This window comes from Mustela lutreola, chromosome 1, assembly GCF_030435805.1.
Source record: "Mustela lutreola isolate mMusLut2 chromosome 1, mMusLut2.pri, whole genome shotgun sequence".
NCBI lineage: Eukaryota > Metazoa > Chordata > Mammalia > Carnivora > Mustelidae > Mustela > Mustela lutreola.
The window spans coordinates 196,019,500-196,035,657 of NC_081290.1; the positions used below are offsets into that span (position 1 = coordinate 196,019,500).

General features: G+C 52.9%; 1 protein-coding gene across 5 annotated transcripts in view; it reads left to right on the forward strand.

Annotated features, from left to right (window-relative positions):
• Positions 1-8,503, forward strand: part of PKNOX2 (PBX/knotted 1 homeobox 2) — a 250,170-nt gene extending 241,667 nt beyond the window's left edge. For all 5 annotated transcript variants that reach the window (XM_059183944.1, XM_059183972.1, XM_059183979.1 and 2 more), the window contains 3 exons: positions 4,263-4,339; positions 5,150-5,328; positions 6,285-8,503. In XM_059183944.1, coding sequence (XP_059039927.1) covers positions 4,263-4,339; positions 5,150-5,328; positions 6,285-6,511 — 483 coding nt within the window. In that variant the 3' untranslated portion in view covers positions 6,512-8,503. The remainder of the gene's footprint in view (positions 1-4,262; positions 4,340-5,149; positions 5,329-6,284) is intronic.
• The last annotated feature ends 7,655 nt before the right edge of the window (positions 8,504-16,158 follow it).

Here is a 16,158-nt window from a genome sequence, read left to right on the forward strand (position 1 = left end):
TGGTGTCTGACCTTCCCAGAACAAGGCCAGGCCCACAGAGTTGGGGCTGCTGCAGGGTGCGTGTCCGCAGTTGGTCAGGAGTGAGAAGGGAAGAGGGCTGTCATTGACGCCGGTGCAATGGGAGCCCAGGGAAGGAAAGCCGGCTTCCGCTTCCCCTGTGCCCCATCCCTCCATGACTGGCCAGCCTCATGGTCACCTGCCTGCACCAGGAGGAGGAAGGATAGTCTCGGGTGGGCTCAGGGTGAAGGAAGGAGCAGGGGACCCAGGAACCAGCCCTGGTCACATTTCTCCCAGAGCCAGTTCCCCAGGTGGAACTCCCCCTTCATCTGAAAGATGTCTTCAGCTTCAGTTTAGGGCAGGGGAGACCTAAGCTAGGAGGCTACAAAGCAAGGTGTCAGAAAGAGTTTAGGTCAGATTTCGGAGGAACTTCCTGATGGCCGCTGGGCCACCATGAAACACCCCCTCTGTGTAAACACTGCAGTTCCCTTCTCTAGAGACTGCACAGTTGGCTCTGTGGTGTCTGGGAGGCTTTGCTACATTGTCCAGAGGGAGTTCGTGAAGCACACACACTTTACCTGCATTATCTCGTTAGATCAGACCCCGAGCCCAAGAGGTATGTGCTGTTCTGCTATTTCCCTTTCAAGGCCGAGGAAACTAAGGATAGGAGACGTAGGACAACAAATCGCCAAGCTCCCAGAGCTGGTGAATGGTAGGGGTGTGTGTGTGCAGGACTTGACCTCTCCTGAGGCTGTGTACTTGACCACCAGGCAGCTCTGCATAGTTATATAAGGCTCTAAGCCCGCCCTGAGAAGGATCTGTCATTTTCTGGTTCATTCTATATCTCTTGTTCTGGAAGGATTATCTGCTTCCAGAGAGTGGCTGCCTGCTTCCCTCCTGACTCCATAGCAGCTCTTCCAAATAGTGGCCAGAGAGTGGCTACTATGGCTTGATGGCTTACCGTGATCTCACTTGATTCCTCCTCCCGTCCTTGGCCCTGAGCCTTTCCAATTGTGCTAAAAGGAGCACTGACCAAATCAAGGTCTGTCCAGGGGCCAGGACTATTTTGACTCTGTCCTCAGGAATCATCTGGTCTGAGGCGTGTACAAGCTCGACTGCTCCTAGGAGCACTCAGATGTGGTGCCAGAAATGTTCTGGCTAACACACCTGTCCCCAGAGCCGGGCCAGAGCTGCCACTCACCCCCACGGCCTCCACCACGTGCCTCCTAAGGTGCCCGTTGCAGGCAGGATGGGTGGTGGCGTTTGGACAGTGGGAGGAGAAGAGGCTTATAACTCTCTCCATAAGAGGACAGCCAGCTGCCTTCCCCGACCCCACCTCCCACACTCTCCATCCAGTGGGGGCACATTAACCTCTGAATTTATACCCTCCACTCAGAAGGGAGAGCTGTACCAGGAGCCTCCTTAGAGCACACATGATCCCTCTGTGGGAGAGGCTGAAGGATCTCCTTCCCTGTAGGTCTTTAAGAGTGGAAGAGACGTGGTCTGGCTGGCTTCAGTGTAAGTCTTGGCACAAGACTCCTGCCTGGAAGGCCCATCCCCACCTTTGCTGGGACACTTGGCCATTCTTCAAAGGCCAGCTGAAGTACCACCTCGTTCAGGAAGTCCTCCCTGACCAGTCAGCCCACCCTTTTCTACCACCCAAGGGAACAGACACACTGCCCATTAAAGGGGGTTTCTTCCCCTTTGTCTGCAGCCTTCTCCCTAAGCTGTGAGCTGTCACAGCCACGAATCTTCCACCTGCCAGGAGGTGGAAGATCTTCCACCTTCCAGCAGCCAGGAGGCAGCTAGCTTCCCCTCCCCGTCAGCTGATGAGCCATGCGTTCTGCTCAAGAAATAAGGTGGCCGTCTCCTGCCTGTGTCGGTTTCCCTCGCGTGGTCCATACCCAATACACCGACCATCTACTCTGCCTGGGCTGGACACTGGAGACCCCATGTCTGCTAAGACCAGGTTCCCACCTGAGAGCAACTCCCCAGTCTTGTAGGGAGACCTCTTATCATATAGCAGGCTGAATGCCGTTATTCAAACACAGCCGTGATGGACTCTGCCCCAGAACTTGGGAAATGGCTCACAGAGGATTTGATCTGTGGCAGGTCTTCCCAGAAGCTCAGAGACACACACAGTGGAAAAGTGGGGGAAAGAGCATTGCAACAGAGGGAATGACAGATGCGAGGACAAGAAGGCACAAAAGGGCCCAGTGCAGCCCGGGAAGGCCAGATGGTTGCCATATTTTTGCTGTGTTCACAGACCAAGTGGCCATAGACGGGGGCTGCCTGGCTCCTCACATTAGGAAAATTGGAACTCCATGGAGCCAAAAAACAGGGCTGGGGCCCCACCCCTTCCCCAGAAGGTGTCAGAAGTGGATAGCCCCTGCTCCTCTGCCCCTTGGGGCCTGCGATCCTGCCTCCCAGCCTCCCTCTGTTCTTTCCAGTTAGGAAGAAATTGGCTCCCCTGACATTGATGTGTTTTCCTGCTTGTTAGAATCTTAATGTATGAATCACAAGGCCCAGCTGCCCTGGCGTGGTGGTCAGGGTCAGAGGTGTGAATTAGAACAACACATGATCCTAACGGCTTCGGTCAGGGGGTGCTGGAGCCAGCTGTAGAGGTTGCTTGCCTTTGTCGCTGATAATGAGAGCACTTCCAAGGCTGTCGCTCTCATGCTCGTTCCTTAGCCTGAAGCACCTTGCCCACATCATCCCATAATAATAGCATGAAGAGCCATCTCCTCGTGAGCACGTTATGAGTACAATTTCATTTCATCACTAGGGCGACTTTATGATGTAGGCCTAAGGGACATGCCTGAGACCTCACAGCATGACGTGACCGAGCCAGAATCTGAGTCCCAGTCTCTGGGACTTTGGAAAGCCCAAGCAGCTCTTTCTAATGCCACCTCAGTCCCGAGGAATATCCCTGGCTAGAGGTAGAGGAGGCTGGACGGCTTGGCCCTCTTCCCTAGGAGTCCACAGACCTCCCCTCGCTTCAGGGCAAGGCTCCCACCCAATCTGACCCTCATCACTTCTTCACCACATGCCTGCTGGGTGGGAGGTGTGGGTACAGGGACCTGGAGAAGACATAAAGATGCAGAGACCCAGTTACCGTGCAGCTCACCACTGAGTGGGACCCAAACGGACCCCTATTCCACCACCACCCAAAACTTTCCCATTCTTAATGTGACCTGTGCAACCTTCCCCACACTCTGGCCAACCCATTTCTCCTTCTAACCTTCTCTAGAGCCCATTACCCAAACTACCCAACCTTTGCTTTGTTTCTGCTTTCTTTCACTCAGGAGTCATTTGCATGTCATTTGCATGTGGAAGGCACTGGGGATACATTAATAAGACGAATTAATAAGACATGGTCTCTGCCCTCATGAAGCACAGTCTAAGAGCGGGAGACAAGGCTGTCATCAGTGCAGGGACTGAAGTGCCCTGGGACACCCCTTCCTCACCCCCACAAAGACAAGGACTCAGTCTTACAAACGACAAGAACTGAGTTCCAAGCTGGAGCTAGCCCCTAGGGGAACACCAGAGAAGTTACTCGGTTTCTTCAGCTGTAAAGTGGGAATAACAATACTTAACCTGCCTACCTTATCAAATGTGAGCAATGTGCTTTGTTAAATGAAATTAAGTACATGATAACCTTTCTACAACTAGTAGTTACCATTATATTCATCTTCAGTCTCTGCTTTGTTAAATGAAATTAAGTGCATGATAACCTTTCTACAACTAGTAGTTACCATTATATTCATCTTCAGTCTCCTGGGATGCCAGCATAAATCTGGGCACAGGGTAGATATTCAGTAAATTTCAGTCAATTTAAATTTAATTGGTTCAGATACCCCCATGTACCACCTTCTGATAGTCCTGTAGGCTTTGGGGGCCATTGTCAACCTAATACTAACGATGCTTGACCTGCCTGCTGGGGGTTGGCTGTGAGGACAAAGTCAGGATGTGAAAGTGCGTTGGAAGCTATCAATATTGAGCTCTACTGACTCTTGGGAAACCCATGTTGTCCCCCATCTTGAGAGGAGGCAGTGTTCCTGACTGTGGAGCCACAGACATGGGACGGCCTCCCCCAGGCCTTAGTTTCATTACTTTTGGGAAACAAACATTGTACTTTCCCCGATTTAGGCCCTAAACCTCTGGGCTGCCTGGGTCAGGATAGCACCTGTGATGTAGACATGGTCTCTGGGGGGACCAGGCCACCATGTGCCCACCCTGCATTAGCCCTTCACCTCTCATTTCAGCATCCCTACCCCACGGAGGATGAGAAGAGGCAGATTGCAGCCCAGACAAACCTCACCCTCTTGCAAGTAAATAACTGGTGAGTTCTCACCCGTGCAAAGGCTCTCAGCTCCGAGGGCCAGCAGGGGAAAGAGATAGCCTAGCCCAGCTGCTCTACCACAGCAGTCTTCCCCTTTGGGCCAGAAGCAGAAAGCTAGAATCAACCCAACCTCCTAGAGCTTCATCTGCAGCTTCTTAGCGCCCTCTGCTGGGAGATTGTGTCAGGAACATCCCTGGAAGCTTCTGGCTGAGTGGAAAGCCTGGCCCCACCTGCAGACAGCTAAGGTCTGGAGGAGCGCCCGGTGGTCATCTAGTCTACCCACCACCTCCGTGAACTGAAGAACTACAGTGTTCTGCAAAGCCTGGGTGGGAAGGAGGAGGGAGAGTTGCGTCTTCTGACTTCACAGGCATGTTTTCCCCTTTTGTGTCTGGCTGAGCTGTCCCAGAAATCTCAGAGAGCAAGGTCTGGTTGGGTGAGGGTAGACCCAAGATTTGGGGCCCCTGATCTGAGCCCTGGGCCCTGGAGTGAAGTCAGAGTTCAGTGCTTCTTAGGGGACCCCTACTTCCTCTGTTCCAAGCCTGATGAGTCCTGAGTAGAGATTTCTGACCCTCCCCATGCATCCCTCCCCTGCTGTGTGGTAACCAAGCTCCAGGAGATTCCATGAGCCCTGCAGTGCCCAGGGCTCTTCTCCCAGCTGGGCTTTCACACCCTAGACAAGCCCCCAGTCTGTTCTGTACAGTGGATCAGCTGCTGAGAGTCTGGAAGCAGCTCTCACTCCCTGCACATGTGCACACACACCCCACAGCCCCAGGGGGTACTAACTAGGTCCCTACCTTTACCCCTGGGCAGGTTCATCAACGCCCGGAGGCGCATCCTGCAGCCCATGCTTGATGCCAGCAACCCAGACCCTGCCCCTAAAGCCAAGAAGATCAAGTCGCAGCACCGGCCCACCCAAAGATTCTGGCCCAACTCCATTGCTGCGGGTGTGCTGCAACAGCAGGGCGGCGCCCCAGGGACGAACCCGGACGGTAAGAACCGGGGGCGGGGGAACTGTGGCCTGGCGCTGGTGGGCGGACCTCCTGGATGGGCTCCACGAAGACGCCAGGGCTGCGCAGCCACCTGCCTGTGTGGCAGTGGCAGCTCGGTCATACTCGTGTTCTCCTTCCAAGGATGTGCACGGGCCTGAAAGAAGGGGATGTTTTTGCATATATTTTCACAACCAAAAAGCGACCTCACAAAGACGAGTGGGAGTCCGTGGTCATCTGAGTCAGTGACTGCTCAGCAGAGCCCCCTCCTCCCACACCCGCCTGAAGTTCCGGCGCACCCGTGAGCGTCTGCCCAGCTCCCCCAGAGCCAGGGCCATCTATAAATACCGAAGCAGGCAGCTGGCTTGTGAACGGAGGCCAGGAAGAGCTTTGTTTTCCCAGCTTCTCCATCACACCCTCCACATACACTTTCCTAATTGCCGGTCGCCTGGTGCACAATGAATAATTCACTGAGCCAGACATTTTATAGCTTGGCACGTGAAGACAGCTGTGTGTGGGAAGTGGAGGTGTGCGTGTGCACGTACATACCTCTGCGTGCATCTCTGCAGCTGCATTCGGGTTCTCCGTCCTGGGCAGTTGCCGTGTCCGCTGTAGCAGATTCTGAGCTACACGGACCAAGGGGAGAATCCCAACTCCATCATGCCTGTCACCTTGAGCTGATGCCTTAACCATCTGAGACTCAGTTTCTTCCTCTTTAGAATGGGGACGGTAACTCCCACCGTACAGAATTGTTGGAAAGTCCAAGGATGTAACGTCCACAGACGCTCCCGGGGGTGCCGGAGCACCACTTCTTGGGAAGGGGCCAGGAGGGGCTGCCAAACGTGTGGATTGGGCGACTTCACACCTGGGAACTGTCGACCACTCCGTGAACCAGTCCCCGCCACTCTACCCAACACCGAGGTTCCCGAGCCTGACCCTTGCCTTCTTCTCTCGCGTAGGTTCCATCAGCTTGGACAACCTGCAGTCCCTGTCCTCAGACAATGCCACCATGGCCATGCAGCAGGCCATGATGGCCGCACATGACGACTCGTTGGATGGGACAGAAGAGGAGGACGAGGAGGAGATGGAAGAGGAGGAGGAAGAGGAGCTGGAGGAGGAGGCAGATGAGCTTCAGACGACAAATGTCAGCGACCTGGGCTTGGAACACAGTGACTCCCTGGAATAGTTGCAGCCCAGATGGCACTGGTCACCAAGCAGGACAGGAGTGTCGTCAGGAGGGCTCCAGGGTGGGGGGGAGGGGGGCACGGGCAGGCAGCACCAAGGAAGTTGGGCCCTAGCTTCCCCAAATCAGTAGCTCGAAGAAATGCTGAGGAGACCCCCGCTCCTTCCCAACTCCCAGGCTTCCGTGAGCGCCCCCGCCCCACTTCCCTAGACCTGCAGAGGACTCCGTTTGCGGGGCCGGCCACGCAGCCTACACGGAAAGGCAGGAGTGAGAGCTGGACTCACGAATCCCTGAGGACAGATGGCACCCATGCCCCTGCCCAAACTGAAGGACTTGAGATGTTTACAAGCCCTGCACTGTGAGGCGGAGCGGGGCTGTTGAGAGTGAGCCTCGCCAGGGACAGAGGAGGAAAGGGAGAGTCAAGGGGCTCTGGGTTCCACCCCCATGAGGTTCTCAGCTCCTCGAAAGACATTCAAGGGCAAGAGCCCAGACTCATCACCAGTGGCTGTAGCAGAGGGAAAGGCCCTGAGGCGTCACATCTTGCAGATTGGAGTGGGACCCAGGCCCCCAAGGGCTCTTGCTCATTCCTCCAAGGACCTGTCTCAGGCACGGGCAAACCATGGACTTGGAAGAGAGGGCAGGAGCCCCCACAGCCACCTTCTCTCTCTCTCTCTCTCTCTCTCTCTCTCTCTCCTGGAAAGGAATAGTAAGCTGGCAAGGCTCGGATTGTAGGGCGTTCAGAGGAATCCCTTCCCCTGGGTCAGTTCCAGGACCCAAGGAGATGGCAGAACCTGAGCTAGGAGCCATATCAAGGTGACTTTGGGGACCACAGCCATCCCTAGGTGGTCACAGAACTCAGCTCCTGTAGCAACAGGACAATGGTGTCTTATCCCAGATGTTCCAGCCCTCAAATGGAGCTCCTCAGATGTCCCAGCCCTCAGCCCCCCATGGCTGTCCCCCTGCTCCTGGGCTGGCAGAGCAGCCCCCATTCTCTTTTCATTTTATCCTTCAGAGAAGGCAGAAGAAACATTGGAAAGAAGCATCCAGTCCAGTGGGAAGCCAGGGGTTGGAGAAGGTGCTATATCCCTCTTCCCATCAGTATCCAAAGTGTGGGCAAGGAGCCAGAGAAATGGTGCCCCAGAGCCAAGTGGTGCCCCACCCCCACACCCCTCGATGATCTCCCCCCCGACCACCACCACAACACACAGCACTGGAGGAACTGGGGCTCCCTCAAGGAGGAGGCTTGCCACCACCTGCCCTGACTCCCACCCTCCCACCCCAACTTCCAGGCCCCCATGATTGGCACCCCCCCCACCCCTTGGCTGTGAATGACAGGACTGCTCACACGTGTGTTTTCCATTGGATTTAATTTAATGGACTTGCAGTTTCATTTGTAAATCGTGCATTGGCCATCTCCTTCAGTGGCAGGATGCGAGTGGCCACCTGGCTCAAGCTGAGGGGACCCTCAGGGCCTTCTGGGGCTTCCCCTCCCCCACCTGGTTGGGGTGGAGCAAAAGGATGGTCGCTCTCCTGAGGTCTCCCTGAAATGAATGTATTTCTCCCCCAAAAGAGCTGATATTTAATGTTTTAATAGGGATTTTTGAGAAACAAATAACCTTATTTATAATCTGGGTGATCCAATCATTTTTTACTCCCTTTTGATGCCATAAGTAGAGGAAAGTCTAGCTTTTTTGGCGTGAGACTTTTGCAATGTGCAGTGGGATAAAATACATTTCCTTTTCTGGTTCATTTTTCTTGTTCTATTTCTCTCTCTCTCTCTCCCTCTCTGACACACACACACACACACACACACTCTTTCTCCTACCACTTCGAACGGCAACCCACCCAGCACAGGCACACCTGCACACATGTCCACACATCCTCTTCCCAGCCCCTCCACCTGCCTAATGTTATGCAACCTCCTTCTGATGTATCCACCAAACCAGTACTGAATGTGGCCGAGAAGTTTTCAGTAAATCTTATTACCTACCATCATTCTGGTGCTCAGTTCTTTTTTCCGTGGTTAGTGGTTAGTGGGACCTTGGACCGGAGAAAATTTGGAGGCCTCAGCCTACCTCTTGTTGAACGGACTACCCATGGAAGGCAACATGGTAGAAGGCTCTCTGAGTGACCTCAGTTTACCTGTCTGGGCAGGAAGACAGCCATGTTTGGCACACACACTGCATACGTGTCTGGCTCAAAGACAAAGAGATTAGGGAGAGGAGCCCGGAGGACACTCTGCACTGCCCTCTCCTGGCAATTCTCCCCCATTGCAGTGGCGCGCTCAAAATCTGGTCCCCTGCGGCACCATACTCTACCTCCCTCAGAGGCCTTTGCTTCTCCAGGCTGCATCCTAGGCTCCAAGGGTTTTCATCCTCAAAGCTGGTGGCACCGTCGCCCCTCCCCCAGCCCTCCTATGTCCATCCAGGGCCCAGGAATCAGGAAGGAGAGGAAGTCCTGACTGCCGCTTTTAATCTAGAGCTGTGTCCAGAGACAAGCCTGCCCTCCGAACCCCAGGGCTCAGCGCTGTATTCCTTGGGGGGGGGGGGGGGGGGCAAGTGGAAATTTAGGTACAACCTTTCTCGTTAATTTCAGCCCAGAATTGTCCAGGGCATCGGTTTGGGAGCAGGAGGGGGTGTTCCTTGCTCACATTCACGAAGCCTGGGGAGTCTGCACTTAACATGTGGACATCCTCCAGCCAGGTTGAAGGCTGAGAAGGGAGTTGTCACATGGGCAAAATGGGCCCCCACACAGCCCTGATGCCTGATCCCTAGGTCACCGTTGTCACAGAGCCCAAACCTCCTGTCCTACTCGGAGAGACTGCAAACAGAGACCCTGCCTCTAGGCAGAGAGAAAGTCTCAAGACCTGTGATACAGTAGAGCTCCACTTCCCAGAGCCGGGAAGCCAGCAGGCTTTCAAAGAAGTGTTTTCCAAGGAAGACGCTGTTAAAAAGACACGCCATTAAAAAAAGAAAAAAAAAAACAAACCATGTCCAAATTAATCTAGGATGAACTACATATTCTATTTTGCTGGTGGAGTTTCATAAGGCACATTAGCATAATAAAGGCTCTGAGGAGTCCTGCAGGAAGAAACCTGTTTGTTTATCCTGTTCTCCAGATTTATTTATTTTTTTTTCCAAGTAATATCTATTCCAATTTTACTGGTATTCCACAGAACACATTGTATGTAACACTATTCTACGAAATTACACAGTAGCCTGCCCCAGCCTCCTCCACCCCTTCCTCAGTCGTTCTGCCAGCTTTTCAACCATGCAACCAATGGAAAAGGGGTTTCCCAAATCATTTGAGATGTGGCTGGTGGTGTTATAAAAGAGGCAGCCACCTCTCTCTCTCCGCATGACCAAGCCCTATCCAACCCAGGGAGAAGATGTGTCACAATGCCACAATCCCCAAGGAAGTAACAGAAAAGGGACAATGCAGGATGAGGCTGAGTGCTGGTGTCCGGATCCTGGAAACCGCACCAGACGACTTCTGGCACCAACCCCTATCCCAGCACAGCAGACCTTTCAGGTTGGAAGATTCCTGCTCCTGGGAGCCAAAGGCCAGAGCTACACTGCCTTGACCAAGAGACCCCTCTGCTGCCTAGAACACGGCCAGATGAGGGCAATGGCTTGGTCACACTCACTCATTCATCTGAAGTGTATTTGCTGAGCACCGACACTGTCTCGGGCAACTTCCAATACAGAGGCTGCAACTGTGATCAGCAAAGACAAAGTTCTTGTCTTCAGAGAGTTGACACATCCTAGTAGAACACTGAGAGTGTGTGCTGGTAACATCCCCCTAGTGGTTAAAATATGACCTCATCCTGGGACAGTGAGCTCAAACTTGATCATTCAGAGTTGCAAACAAGATTCTCGGGTCCAGTGTGGTGTTCAATCAAATTCAGTTCCCAGGCATGTTTGGACCAATATTGTTTCTAAACTTTTTGTACCAACATTTAAAAGCTACAGAATTGCAACTCGGGACCTATATTACTGCACAGCCACAGCAGGGCAGGAGCAAATCATTGCTTCCCCCTTTGGACTTGCTCTCCAGGCTATCACAACATTGCCTATGCATGAGGTCTCCCCAACAAAGACACTGAATCCCTCTTGCCATGGTATTATCAGGTTGTCACTGCTTGGTTGGTGTGTGAGTTAGTTATGCTCTCCACTCCCTTTTATTTTTTCCTTCTTTTTTTTAACTTTATTTCCAATATCTACATTCTTGCTTTTAAGAAAGAAACTATTTCTCTCTACCCCCTGCTCCATCAAGCAAGAGAAGACAAAACAGCCCAAGAGGTTCTGCCTTCGGGGGGGAAAAAAAATCCAAGAGAACCTATCTGTGGAAGGGAAGATACTCCTACAACTCATTGCCGAGTGTGCCTGTGTCCCGCATCAGACATGTTACCTGCCTACCCAGCCTCTGCAGGCAAACACTAACCCTGAGGCATAAAACCTACCAGGGTTTCGTGTTAGACATGCAGATTCAGTCCCCTAACCAACTTTTTCCCAGAATCCAAGGCAAGATGCCTAAAGACTTTGGGAAACATTGCTCTCAGAAAGTAGTTTTGGGGGCCCCTGGGTGGCTCAGTTGGTTAACTGAGCAGCAAACTCTCCACTTTGGCTCAGGTCATGATATCAGGGTCGTGAGATCCAGCCCTGTGACAGGCTCCATGCTGGGCGTGGAACCTGCTTAAGATTCTCTCTTCCTCCCTCTGCCTCTTCCTTCTCGCCATAGCCTGCCTTCTCCTCTTAAAAAAAAAAAAAAAAAAAAAAAAAAAAGGAAGAAAGAAAGAAAGAAAAAGTAGTTTTATGTTGCCTTTTAGAAGTTACTTGTTTATAGCTGCTCCCTTTAACTTCCTTTCACTATATAGACTATAACCCCATTATTCAGCCAGTGGGATTCGCAGGTGCCTACTAGGTACCTGATACCATACAAGGGACAGAGGACAGTTCAACTTTGCAAAGCATCACAGGAAAGGGATGGTGGAGGACTGGCAGAGAGAATACTGATGAATCGCACCATGTTCTGTGCCTTTCCACTCTGCCGTCTTTATTTCCATCCCACAGATGAGGCAAATTTTATTATACTGCTTTCAAGTGTACATATCTTATAGTTTTATTTTTCTCAGCCTCTCTCCGGGCCAATCTCATTTAGCCCCCTTGCAAATTAAATGCATCTCATTAAAGTGAACCCATTTAGGACAATGCCCTTCAGGTGTGCATCTTTGTACATCTTTCATTTTAAGACAAGTGTTTGATTTATTTTTCATCTCATTACACTCTTTAAAATTATGTGCATCTCATTACACTCAGCACAGTGAGACGACTTATTTCAGGTGTAGACATTACACCCAGTATTATCAGGCAAGAATTTTTTTTTTTCATTTCATTACAAGCCTTACAATTTATGTACATCTCATTACAATCAGCCATTTAAGACAATTCCCTTCAGTTGTGTATATCTCATTATACCTTTTCATTTTCAGATTTTTTTTTCATCTTATTACACCCAAGCATTATTCAGAGAACTCACGTCAGGTGTGCATTTCTCACATCCACCTGTTATTTTGTGAATTTCAGGGTGGTGGTTTTCCCCATAGTATTGCAAAATTTTCATTACAGGGAACTCATTTAAGGCTGGCTCCGCCCACCGCAGGCCTCCCATACTCCTCTTCAGGGTGAGGAAAAGCCCTGGGTTCTCCAGGATTTGGTCAAGACTCTGCTAACAGCTCCCCCTCAGACACACATGCACCATCTAAGTTAACTTCCTTGCTTGCACATTGAAGGGTTAGAGGAGATGGTCGCTAAGCTCCTCTCAGTTGACGGTCCGTGGAACTAGTCCTGAGGATGATGACGTGGGTCCCCAGCTTCTCCCGGAGGGACTGCTCTGCTCTCCGGGCAGCCCCCATCCCTGCTGGAGAAGCTGAGACTGACATCACCATCCAGGCTTCCAGCAGCCAGCGGACTTCACCCATCTTGCTGCCCTCCTGATGGGGTCTCACTGTGTATCCATGTGGGGTCACGATTTGGAAGGAGATGGATTAACTTGCCTCTCGTGTTGGAGGCATATTTGCCTCCTGTACAGCCCCACAGGGAGCTCTGGGCCCGGAGCACCCAGGATTGCTGGGCAGCCATCTGGGGCTGCAGGCGCAGGTTCTGTTCTCTGCTAAACCAGAGTCTCCCGGGCTGGGACCGAGCTGGCTGCATTGTGAACAGGAGCCAGCCATTCTGAACCCCTGCCTCACCCAGGCCTGAGTTCAGAAATGGGTCTGAGGGATCAGGTGTCCTAAGCAGAAAATGCATGATGCTCTGAGCATTGCCCCTCCCAGGGCTGTTTGTCCAGAGCAGTGATCCAAGCCGAGAGACAACAAAATCGTTTCCTAGAGAGGGTCAGGAAGCACAACCACACCCCGTATGGAAAGCCCGTGTACAGCACACCGTATGTTGTCACCTGCCTTTACCGCCCACCCCCAGCCTTCAGGAGCCCCATGCCTCCCAGGCAGAAAGGCTACATTTTACCCAGAGCCACTCAGTCCCTCCACCTTCACCAGGATCCCAGATCTGCCTTCTGGAAACAGCCCAAAGAAGCAGAACCCCTCCAGACTGTTTAAATGTCATTTTCGAGGCTTAGTGAACATGTGGAAGCAGCATTTTAGGAGACCTGCAATGCCTTTCCTGAACCCCTTGAACTAGTCCTCACGTTCCCACCCATCTGGCTCAATCACAAGGCATGTGAGGCTTCTCTGTGTCTGGGGCGGTCTGTGTGTTTCCTCTTCTGTCGCTCTACCTGTCTCCTTAGCAGTGAAAATAGAATCCCTTCGCTAAATGCAGAAATACATTGGACTTTTCAGCCTCCCTCCTGCACCACTCCCCTTGAATGAACCTGCTGAGAGATCAGAAAATGATTGAGTTCCTGCCTGTTTGCTTTGTCTGCCTGTCCAGGAGAGCCTGGAGGCCACAGGCTATGGAATCAGCAGGTGCCAGTGCTCCTTGGGCGGCCAGAAAGCAGGATTTATGTGAGGATCGAGGATGGGGGGAAAGGCTGATTTGAGAGGAACAGCCCACCCCTTCCCTAGTCTTGTTTTGTTTTCAGGTCTTCTGTGCCTACTGGATTGGAAGGAAACATGATCAGGTCCCCAGCAATGGAAAGGCCACAGCACCAAGCCCTTTCTCTCTGTTCTTCGAAGTTTACTAGTAAAAAGTATGATTTATTGAGTATTTAGCATATATGCAAGACACTGTATTTAGAATACCGGTATTAGTATTGCCATCTTTAAAAGGAGGAAACAGGGGCTCAGCGAAATTATTTGCTCGGAAAGGATTTAGTAACACAGGGACACGGGGTGGTGCAGTCAGTTGAGTGTCTGACTCTGGGTTTCGCCTCCAGTCACGATCTCGAGCTGGGGGGATGGAGCCCCACATTGGGCTAGATGCTCAGCAAGGAATCCGCTTCTCTCCCTATTTGTCCTTCCCCCAGCTCTCGCTTCTGCTCTCTTTCAAATACATAAATCTTTTTTTAAAATTAGGAAGCTAATATGCAGTAGAGCTAGGATTTGAACCCAATGCCAAAACCCATGCTCCTCCTATGAAGTAATTTGTCTCCTAAGCCCCAGCGTGAGCAGGGCTGGTCTCCAGGGTCGAAGGCAGAAGCTCCCCTCTCCCTGAAATCTCAGAGGTGCCAGCACCCATGCACCTGCCTTCGCTCCTCTCCTCTAAGGACCCCACATGCACATCATTCAAAGATGTGGGATGCAAACCTTAGCCCACTTCCCCCCAAGCAGAGCGCATACACCATAGCCCAGCAGCTCCTCACTTGAAGCTGCTGCCTCTGGGGAAGGAGTGGGGTTAGGGACCGGACCTCTGCACACCCTGCTAGGAGCTGTGCTTCAGAAGGGGCCCCCAGAGCTCATCCTAGAGAAGAGGCTGCTGTTGACCATCCACCAACTGGGATAAAGTAGGCAACAGCAAGGCCAACTGCCCTGTCACTGGCGGCTTGGATGTGTGGTAGAGACCGCTATGTGAAATCAGGAACCAACCCTCCCCAGGGAGAACACCGAAGTGACTCTGTTGGAGGAGGAGGGGAGGAGAGAGGATGTGGTGGAAATAGTCCAGACCAGAACCCAGACCTCCACCCAGACCCCCTCTCTCCCGCTGACCGGCTTCTGCAGTTGTGTGATGCACTTTCCTGTTCTCAGACAGATTGCAGAGTGGAAGGCAGAGTGAGGAGGGGGACACAAGGGTAGGGGCAAGAGACAGAAAGACGGGGAGAGAGAGGAACTAGATGTGTGTGTGTGTCTCTGGGGTTTTTCAGACAAAGCTATTATCAAAATGCCAACCGGCTCCTGCCTGGCCAATTTGCATATTCCATGCTGTGCTCTTTGAAGCAAGATGAATATGCATGAGGGCTTGGGCGGGGTGTGGAGCTGCTGGGCTGTGGGCTAAGGTGGCTCATTGTTCTTTTCAAAGGAAGGCATTGATATGAAGCCAAGGCACCTCTCCGGTCAGCTGAGCGGCCTCTGCTTCCCCTCCCTCGCGAAGGGAGGGGGAAAGCAAAGCGGAGGCTCAGACAGAAAGCCTGACGACTATCCGCTCATCCTCTCTGGAAATAAATAATCAGGCGCCATCAAGAACGCAAGTCTTTTCTCCAAGAGCAGCATTTAATTACGCTGCCCTCCACGCATGCTAATCACGGAGGCTGGCTCATGGTGGGAGTCACCTCTCCTGGCCTCCGGGGAAGCGGGGGCTGCCTCTGCCCATTCTGTGCTCCTGCAGCAGGGCAGGCTGGACCCCCCAGGTGCTCCCTGCTCTTGGCCTTGGGTGAGACCCCCAATGCCACGGTGTGTGGGTGAGGGGGAGGCAGGGCCCTGCGGGTGCTGAGAGCAGGCCTCAAAAGCCTGCGTGCCCATCAGAACCGGATTCATGGTTCCTCCTGAGATACCCGCACGATGGCTCCTCCCTGACCATCCACATCTCGTCTTCCCCGGCCACCAGCCAGACACAGAGTCACCCTCCAGACCATCCGTAAGAGATAAAGCTCTATTTCATTTTTCAAAGCCAGTTTATCCCCCAAACATCGGGGCCACAACACCCTCCCCTGTTAGCTTTCCTGGCTGAGCTGTCACATCTGGGTCCCTCCCGAAAGAGAGACAAGGGTAGGGAACGTTTGGAAAACACTTTGTCCTCGCGCGACTGTGTGTTTCGACCCCACATAAGCGATGACTGGAGCGTCCTTACCAGGACATGGCCACGTGACCCTTGGCCCAACCCACGCGGGGCGCCTTTCGCTGGAACGAAGGGACCTCGGAGAAATCACAGGTCCCTCGAGGGCCCGCTGCTCCCTGCGGGGGAGGCTGCCGCAGGCCGGGGCTCCCCGGTGCTCACGCTGGGCGCGGCCAGCCGAGAAGGACTTGCGTTTGGCCATCAAGGCCGACCGCAGACCGAAGGGCCAGTCGACCTCGGGGAGCCGCCTCTGCGCTTCTACAACCGGAAGGCCGGGGCGCGGGGAATGCTGGGAGCGCGGAACCGCCTGCACCTGGAACCGCACCTGCGCTCAGCCGCAGCCTCCACGCAAAGCTTCTCCAGACCTTAAGGCAAACACAGATTGCCTGGAGAGCTTGTCTCTCAGGGGCAGCACGGTGTTGTCAG